This window comes from Macrobrachium nipponense, chromosome 38, assembly GCF_015104395.2.
Source record: "Macrobrachium nipponense isolate FS-2020 chromosome 38, ASM1510439v2, whole genome shotgun sequence".
NCBI classification, from domain to species: Eukaryota; Metazoa; Arthropoda; class Malacostraca; order Decapoda; family Palaemonidae; genus Macrobrachium; species Macrobrachium nipponense.
Window position 1 is genome coordinate 19,246,839 of NC_061098.1, and position 10,000 is coordinate 19,256,838.

The 10,000-nt window shown below is 37.3% G+C and overlaps 1 protein-coding gene across 7 annotated transcripts in view; it reads left to right on the forward strand.

Moving 5' to 3' along the window:
- LOC135209693 (carboxyl-terminal PDZ ligand of neuronal nitric oxide synthase protein-like) overlaps positions 1-10,000 on the forward strand; it is a 489,466-nt gene that overhangs the window by 396,403 nt on the left and 83,063 nt on the right. For 6 of the 7 annotated variants that reach the window (XM_064242447.1, XM_064242443.1, XM_064242449.1 and 3 more), the window contains 2 exons: positions 1,798-1,887; positions 3,925-4,089. In XM_064242447.1, coding sequence (XP_064098517.1) covers positions 1,798-1,887; positions 3,925-4,089 — 255 coding nt within the window. Of the gene's footprint in view, positions 1-1,797; positions 1,888-3,869; positions 4,090-10,000 lie in introns of all 7 variants that reach the window. The other variant, XM_064242448.1, reaches the window with a different exon arrangement.

Here is a 10,000-nt window from a genome sequence, read left to right on the forward strand (position 1 = left end):
AATTATCGCCCGGGTTGCAACCCAAGAGGTTTTACACATTCGTCGCGAATTAGAAACGTGTATCTGATTATGACCCTCATCGTAGTACTTAAATGCCAGAAGGTTGAAAATAGCATAGGTTTACTCATTTTAGAAGGAGAGAGAGAAAAATAGCAACTTCATTTCACGCATCGCCACTGCCGAAAGAGCTTTGGGACTTAGCCCTCCACCCTGGCCCTGCGCTTGCCCCCACCCCTCCTCCTCCCCCACCCCCAACTTCACGCCCAGCGTTTTTTGGCTCCTTGACTTTTGGACCAGCGCAGAAGTTTGAAGGTCGACCAAAAAGACAAATAACAATTTGGTGTCCCGAGATAAAGTGATGGACCAAGCGTTTTCTCCTGCTGAGAGAGAGAGAGAGAGAGAGAGAGAGAGAGAGAGAGAGAGAGAATATATGTCTTTTGAAGCTCTGAAGAAGAACTCATAGAAAAGATATTAGATTTTATTCGCCGGGTAAATCACATTTGGTTTCTAAATGGAGAAGATCCTGAAAAAAGATTCTCGAAAAGAAAATTAAAATGAGAGCCTACCACTTTTTAGTCTTCGGTCTTATAAGAGCAGAGAGAGAGAGAGAGAGAGAGAGAGATAGAGAGAGAGAGAGAGAGAGAGAGAGAGAGAGTCATAGAAACCGAGGTAGGGCCTGCGTCACGTAACGTGTTAATAGATAGAGACGGGAAGAGGACGATGTGGAAAAAAATTAGGGGAAGATAATAGTTCTGCCGTGATATACCGTCCATTATTAATGTCCCCCCGAGATGTTTTATGTGGTCCTTTCCGTACGTGATAGGCATTGTTGTGGGTATTTATTTGGCACTATGGGCATCTTGAGAGGCGCTGTTTTGATCAAGGGTTTTTTTTTTCTGATTTAGTGTAGTTCATATATTGCCGAAATGATAAGGGTATTGCGACATGCCTCCGTAAATAAGGTGATAATGGTTGAGTTAAAGCTATATTTAAATACAGGTATTTATTGATTTTAAAATACCATTACTGACACAAGTTTAATGGCAATATTAATAATGATCAAAATTATTATTATTATTATTATTATTATTATTATTATTATTATTATTATTATTATTATTATTATTATTATTATTATTATTATTATTATTATTATTATTATTAGTTTTCTTCCTGTTTTTGGCTTATTAAGAAGACGCGTCACTGTAGGAGTGCATTGAAGTTTGACTAGAAAATTTTGTGACTTACACAGAAGGAAATGATCGAAATACAGAAAACTCTCTCTCTCTCTCTCTCTCTCTCTCTCTCTCTCTCTCTCTCTCTCTCTCTCATGTCGCAATCTTATTAATTCACAGAATTTCGCAAAGGACTTCTAGCCTCTCATTTACGTCACTTTCTTCTGTTACTCTGGATCTTTATTACGCAGTGTAGGCATTACTTGGGACCTTAGCGGCGTCCCTTCATTTCTTTTGCTGTATCTCCTTTCATATTCTCTTCCTTCGCTCTCCTAACAATTTTTTTTAAATATTGCAACCTTTCAAACCTTTTTACTGTCAATTTCCGCTTCACCGCTGAATGACCTAATAGATCCCAGCGCTTGGCCTTTGGCCTAAATTCTATATACTGTTCTATTCTTTATTACGCAGATCAATAATAATTTAATTATATCTGTATTTTCGGAAAGTTCTGCAAAGATCGTTATGACCTTATTTTCCAATTGTTCGCTGTTTATTCCATATGCATTGAATATTTTACTCGACGTTTATTCGTATTTCTAATTTCCCTCTTCTCCCGCAGTACGAGTTCAAAGCGAAAGGCATCAAGAAGAAGAAGGTCAGCTTTGAAGTGTCCACGGAAGGGGTCAAGGTGTCACTCAGGAAGAAGAAGGTGAGGAAGGGTAATTTTTTGTTTAATGTTTTTATATGAAAGGCATTTTTAAACATTTTCATTATCACGATGGCTGTGACTTTATATCAGCTTTATTTTTATTATTATTATTACGAGCGTGATGGGACGCGCTACGCTGCTCTGGAACTCGGCGCTGCCCCGTCATGTCTTCCCTACCTTCCCAATCCCCTACCTACCCCGCCCCACCCGGGGCTGACAAACAGGTTTGCAGAGGAGCACGAGACAATATATATATATATATATAGATGTTTGTATGTATTCGATATGTCTGTGGGTGATTGCATGTGCAAGCATAAATGTATGATATATCTGGGTATGTGTGCATACCCAAATATATCATACATGAAGGTATGTGTGCATACACTCATGACATCTCTTATCTTGAAAATCGAACATCCACAGAATTCAGCGGCGGTGAACGTGACAGAGGTACATCAGATTCCATTTCATTTTTCATTCTAGATAATTCGAGATGATAGATTTTTTCTCTCTCTCTCTCCTCCCTGCAAGTGATAGAATCTCCCCGTCATTCCTGGGACGAAAGAATCTCTCCCTGAGTATGTCATAGAATCTCGTTTTCCCGACGTGTTTTGGTGTAGCTGTTCTACGCACACGCACGTACACATGTACGCAATGGAGAAGTCGACAGCATGACGGAGACCTTGCCTAAACATCTTGACTATTTGCAAAAGGTCATCATATTGTGGCATTCGAAGATCTCGCAGCAGTTCGTCTCCTCTCCTTAGCGAGACTGTGTGGTTGAGAGGGGGGGGGGGTTTACCACGCCTCCCTCCTCCTCCAAACCCCACTCCATCCACCTTTATGGGGGTGGGGGAGGGGTGGTACCACCCATGTTCCCCAGATGCCAACTCCCACATCTCCACAATCACTTCATCTCTCGTATTTAATTAAGACATGATGGCACAGCACACGCACTTTGCCTTGTCGTGGGAGAATAGACGTCTTTCGGTGCGAAAATCAAACTTTTTATTTTTCCCTTTTTCTTCTTCTTCTCCTCCTCTTTTCTGGGCAATCGTTGGCTTTCTCGTAGTTACAGTAATGTTGTTGGCGGGTTTTATTAGGTCTCGTCTATTTGTTTGTTGGTGCTGATGCTTTTGAGAATATTCTTCGTCGGCGTCTTATTAGAGTAATTTTTTTTTGTAATAGTATCTAATGCCAGTTTATTTTTTTTATTTTTGAACGATTAACGCAAATATATTGATCTTTCTACCATAGGATATTCTTCGTCGTCGTTTTATTAGGGTAATCTTTTTTTCGTAGTTCGTCGTCGTTTTATTAGGGTAATCTTTTTTTCGTAGTAGTATCTAATACCAGTTTATTTTTTAATTTTTGAAAGATCAAAGCAAATATATTGATTTTTATATCTTAGTTTCGGCACGTTTCAGGCAGCCTGACTGACAGCTGGTACTAAGCGTATGTGCATGTGTGATTTCTTTTTTATATTATAGGTTCGTGTGTAAGGACATTGTAGGATCATTAGATATTATTCTCATTTGGTAATGAGTCTTAATTTTTGAGTGTTTTGGTGTATTCCTTATTGTCATTTTGTAATGAGTTAATTTATGAGTAAGTTTTTTATATTCAGGGTTCACTAAGAGAGAGAGAGAGAGAGAGAGAGAGAGAGAGAGAGAGAAATTATGGATGTTTAAGTACAGTTTTACCATTTTAATTATACTCGCAAATGGACTTATATATATATATATATATATATATATATATATATATATATATATATATATATATATATATATATATATATATATATATATATATGACCCTATATATATAATGAAAGGACCCGTAAAATGCCTTTTATTAGATGGAATTCTGTTATACACATTGTAGAATTTAAATATTATCGATATTTACATTACATTATGTGTGTGTGTGTTTTTGTATACCTATACATTGTAATAGATATGAAAAACATTTGCATTTAGGTAGAACAACTGAAAAGTTCAGAACGCTAACGCGTACCCCTTTGGCCGCCGACAGAAGCAAGCGGCCATGGACGAGAACAAGCTGCTGGTGATGAGCCAACCCATCTACAGGATATTCTACGTGAGCCACGACTCGCAGGATCTCAAGATCTTTTCCTACATCGCCAGAGAAGCCGCCTCTAACGTCTTCAAGTGCAACGTCTTCAAAGCCACTAAGAAGGTCAGTGGGATTTGTTTTTCAGCTCGGCCTCGGAGAAGGCAGAGGAATTGTTTCGTTAAAGCATCTGGAACTCTGGAACAGTAAGTGAAGTTTGTGTTGGGTTGAATTTTGACGTCGTGACCATCTCTATAGTTTTGCAAGGTAAGGTTATCGGAATTTTCGTATTTTAGTAGCCTCTGCATGGAATTATTTGCTGTACTGCGTTAAGTCAATTTAAAATTACTTATGTACGAGATATATATATATATATATATTCTAATATATATATATATATATATATATATATATATATATTATGAATAATCTATCAGTGGGGCAAAGAATACATAAGAAAAACAAAAAAAAAATAGGGAAAGATTTATGTTATCCTTCACATATATTAGATATTTGTTATAATAAAGCCCACAAAAAGTTTTATAGTGTAAGAACACGGAGAAAGAAAATTCTATGAACATTCTCAGGTAGAGGTAGAGCGAATTAGATATTAAAGGACATTGTAGCTCGATGTATATATATATATATATATATATATATATATATATATATATATATATATATATTTATATATATACATGTGTGTGGTGTGTGGGTGTATTTATATCTGTAAATTAAATATATATATTATGTATATGTATATACCACACATACATTCATACATTATACTAGTGAGCTTATATCAGTCCGTTTTGCTACTGATGTCGTCATTAAAACTCCGTACTTAAATGCAGCGAGGAAGTTCCGTAGGTTTATGTTTTATGTGATATTGTCTCGTATCTTGATGACCGCCATTAAATGAAGACGATTTTGTATACATGAATGATCGGACTAGTAGCTTTTGCGATTATATTGATTGTCTTATACGATAAATGCAGAAATATCAGTGTGGAACGTGATATGTAATGTTTGCATTTGCTTTAAATTTAGAATCACGTTTCTGTGTTTTCTTTTTTATTGCAATGTTGCAACTTGATGCCGATGTGAACAGACACTATATATAGATATATATATATATTATATGATATATACACTCACATACGTACAAACATACACACGAAAGCTCCTTGATCGCTTTGCTAACTTAGTGTATAGGTCCTCTTGGTTCGAGGCAGTTCAGTGACTATGAAAAGCATAAGTCTTTCATTTAATTATCACTTATTGTATGCATATATGAAATATAAAAGCCATTTAATTATGAAACCCTGTATGTACATACGCGCACAATACTTGTATGTGTGTAGAAGTTGTTTTATGTATACAATGAGTTTCCGACCCGTTTATTCCGTGTATAAACGAGTAGAAATAATAACAAACTTGACACCTTGAAAAGAAAATATCGAATGGAACATTTGAAAGATATGCAGTGTTAAATTATATCTTATATTCATAATGTTCTAACTATAAATATACAATACATTAATAAACTATTTAATTTCATTCACGCCGAAAGCTTCCCATTCAATCTAGTAAAACAAAAAATTAAAAAAAACTTCGATTTGTCAATCCTAATGGTAAAAGAATTCGTCTCCCTTTACCTCAGTGTATTCTTATCTCACCTTTTGAAAGGCATCCCCCCCCCTCCCCCTCCTCCTTCTTCTTGGACATCGACGATCCTCCTCCCCTTGGCTTGGATATTTGAGGGCTCTCAGCTGGGACGTTTCAAATGTAGCCTAATCCCTGGTGTTCCCAAACAAACAGACAGCAGTTCATCGTAGACAAAAGGTGCTTAGGGAGAGAGAGAGAGAGAGAGAGAGAGAGAGATGGGCTTGCAGGTATTACTCTCTCCTCTTTGTATATGCTTCGAAATACGAATATTTTCTGCCGTTTATGAGTGATTTTAAACTTCATACTATATTCAGACATTTTGCAGAGGATATTATATTCAGACATTTATACTACATTCAGACATTTTGCAGAGGATACTATATTCAGACATTTTGCAAAGGGCAACACCAACCACGAACAATTCTTTTCTATTTGGAAGCATTATAGCTATCAAACAATGAAGGATCACGAAAAACCTTAATCAAAAAGAGATGTGTAAATAAAAAATGATCTTCCTTGCCTTCACTCTGAGCCACTCGGATGAGACACCAAAAGAGGCCGAATTATTCATAGAGGGTTATGCAGACATGTTTAATCGTCTTGACGGGCAATGAAAAGTTTTTTATCTTATATCTTTGAAAGAAACTGTACTTATTGAATATTAGCAAGAGGAAATGACACATTCTGTTTCATAGTAGTTCAAGTGAATGAGTTAGATATTTTTTTACTGGCATATTGCTATCCACACGCTGTGGCTGAATTTGATTAGACTAATCATAAACTATTGCTCCCCAGTATTGTTCCCACACCAACTATGGCCAAATATTATACAAGGACACTGTATGCATAGAAAAGTTCTTAGAGTTGATTAAATCTAGAGAAATACAGGTGCAGGCGATTGTTTTCCATGCTTTATAATTGTAGATTTTTAATTCTTATTGAATGTTTTTTTCCCAGCGGTTTTATTCTTTCGTTCACATTTATCCTTTTTTTTGTGTTCTGATTCCCTCTTGTTATATTTCACTCCGTCATACCACTTCGTATTTGTCCGTAGGAAGTTCCAACAAATAATTTCCTTTTATGCTCCTTATGTTAATTTTTTTTTGCTCTAGTTAGCCTGTTCTTTAGTAATATTCACTTGATACCGTCAGTTTCAATCTTTCTTTGCTATATTCCATTTTGATAAAGCTTAGAAAACTTCGTTTTAGTGTCTAACCATCTTTTGTGTCGTCGACATTCAGCGCTTGATGCTCCATTTAACATATTCCCTTCTTTATGATTGAGTTTATATTTTCTCTTTTATGCCCCAGATAATTTCCTCACGCCTCATTTTTATATGATGGTTAGTGTGCCTCGGCAACATTTACATTTTCAAGCTGTAGTAATTAATCTGCTTTTTAGCGCTTCAAGAAATGTTTTGAAATGCGTTATCACTATCGCTGATAATTTTTCATGTAGTGATTTTCTTCGTCGCCCCTTATGTCTTTTAAATCAATTTTCTACACGTATTCGTATTTTTCTTTTAAATCAATTTTCTACATGTATTCTTGTTTCCTTCGCCCATTCCAGTGCGACTATTTCGTTTTTTTTTCTTTTTTGTCTCCCATACCATCTCTTTTCCCATTTCCTCCCTAAGAATCCCCCATCCATCTTCCAGAACTCCTTAAATCCCTACCGCAGGGCCCTTAATACGGTATCCCCACCCATCTACCCCGTCGCACTGTAAACTCCCTTTTAATCCTCTTTGATCCGAGGGGAGGCGAGGTGTGAATACGAGTAGGTATGCCTTGGTTACTCCTTCGACATCCGCCACAACACACACCCACTACATTCAGGTAGTAGAAGCGTCGTGGAGGAAAGAGATAACATAAGGAGAGTTATCGTAGAAGTGGGATATTGGAGACGCACTGGAGGACCAATGTCTCGTCGGATGACAGAAGTGTTGGAGATAAACCGAAGGAGATATGTCTTGTCAGACTGGTGGGATGCTGGAGATAAACCAAAGGAGATATTTCTTGTCAGATGGGTGGGATGTTTGAGACATGCCTTGTTGTCAGATGAGTGCTGTATTGGAGATGCATCGAAAAACGCACGTCTTCTCAGAAATAGAAGTGTTGGGGTCAAACCGAAGGAAGTATTTCTTGTCAGATGGGGGGGATGATGGAGATAGGCCTTGTTGTCAGTTGAGTGCAGCGTTGGAGATTCATCGAGAAACGTATGTCTTGTCAGAAATAGAAGTGGTGGGGTCAAACCGAAGGAGGGATGTCTTGCCGAATGACTAGAGCGTTGGAGATTGAATGAGGGAGGTATACATCTCGTTAGATAGCTGAAACGTTCGAGATAATCCAAAGGAGGTAGTACCTCTTGTTAAACCGAAGGAGATATGCATCGGCGGGTGCTATCACCCGCCGATGTGAGTGAAGTTTTTGAAGTAATCCAGAGGAGAGAGATTTGGAGATATGTTGAAAGACGTAATATCCTGTTGAATGAATTTAGTACTTGAGATAACCTGAAGACCGTGTCACTAGTCAAGGAAATAGAGCGTGTCGAGTTGAAGGCGGCAACGTCCTGTTCTTAAAGAGCAGAGTCAATTTTCGAAATGTCTGACTCCAAAAGAAATGGAAAATTGTTATGCACGGAAATAATTTTTTCAAATTAAAGCTGCATATTTTTCCGCATTATTAATTCTTATAGTAATTTCAGAGCTTCAATTTTATGAGTGATATTTAAAAAAAATTTATTTTCTTTGCTCTTTCATCAGATATAATTTTCATCTTCAATACAGGTCATTCCACTTTACTGAACCAAAGGGCTGGTTTGCCTAGGCATTTTCCGGGTCGCTGGAGATCTTTCTTTTGCCTCCTGGCTCTTCTTCTTCTCCTCCTTCTGTTTCATGCTTTCTCTTATTAACGACATTCATTTCCAGTTTTTTCTTGTTGCTTGTTTCTTTCGTTTCGTCGTTGCTTGATTTTTCCCACCTGAAGTTCTTTGGATATTTCTTGTATTGTTTTGCCTAATACACAGAACCAGTCTTCAGCAAAATACACTTATAAAAGTAGTGCATACTTATTATCAAGTAATACTCCTTACGAGGGCATTAATCGCCATGTTGCCGTGTACGGCGGAGAAATAATTTATTATATTTTTAGTTCAATAAATGTACTAATAAACTTGATGGTGAGTGAAATTTGTGAAAGTATTTTCGTTGTTATTTGCTTTAGTAATTCCCCCTCGTGGCGAACGTCCTTTTATTAAGGTTTGTAACTCACACGCGTGAGTATTCTGTGCTCTCAAATATTAGTCCTCAAAGTATTCAATGCCGAATTCACTTACACCTAAGGGGAATTATGATTAAAGTGCCGACCTGGATTTGAGCAAAGGCTTAGATATAGAGGCAGTGATAGAAACTGACCCCGCAGCCATCTCTTTCTAGCCGGTTGGTCAAAGTTACTGTCTACTGTTTCAGTTATTCGGAAGTAAACCGACGCAGAACAACTTATCAATTATAATTCCTCCTTTTATTAAATAATCCTCAGGTAAGAGGATTCTTTTCGTATCCTTTTAGTATTAAATGAGTCCCATTATTTGGTATTTTCTTTATAAATTACCCCAGAAGTAATAAGGGGCCTCTGGAACCGCAAGGCACCTTTTTTTTACCCCCTCGCAGTGTCCCCCCCCCCCCCTCCCCCCACTACACCTAATTCGTGTTTTATTTGAATAAGCTGCCTAATTCGACCTCGATTCTTATTCTTGAGATGGGACGTGCACGGCTGAAAGCGTCCTTTGAATTGCTTGGTCTCTAATTAGGTGCATCATGAAAAGCAATCAGGTTTCAACGTTGATTTCAGAGAAAAACTCCAGAAAGAGAGAGAGAGAGAGAAGAGAGAGAGAGAGAGAGTACGGATCGTCGAACATTGAGGAAAAGATTGGTGATTTTGATGGGAAGTAACTGAAAAGGACAGATGATATTCGTGGCAAGGTGGGAAGTTTCATAAAGGATTTGTTTTCTGAAGGAACGATAACATTCACCTTTTCTTCACTTTTTTTTTTATGGTATTATAAGATCGAGTGAACGAACTACCTGATCTTATTAATGTAGGAGTGGATTGAAATAAAAAGGAAGTGGAAAGTTATAAAGTGCTTCTTGACCACAAAGGTAGAATTGGAGAGGTTGATGGTTTAGTCAAGTACAGTTTCACTGAAATTTGAAGCAGATGTAAAAGAACTGGAAATGAAATTGAAATTAGAATATGTTGGACAATGACACTGAAAGGTGGCAGAAGGTTATTTGGTACCGGTTAGAGAGAGAGAGAGAGAGAGAGAGAGAGAGAGAGAGAGAGAGAGAGAGAGAGAGAAGGTAAAATTAAAA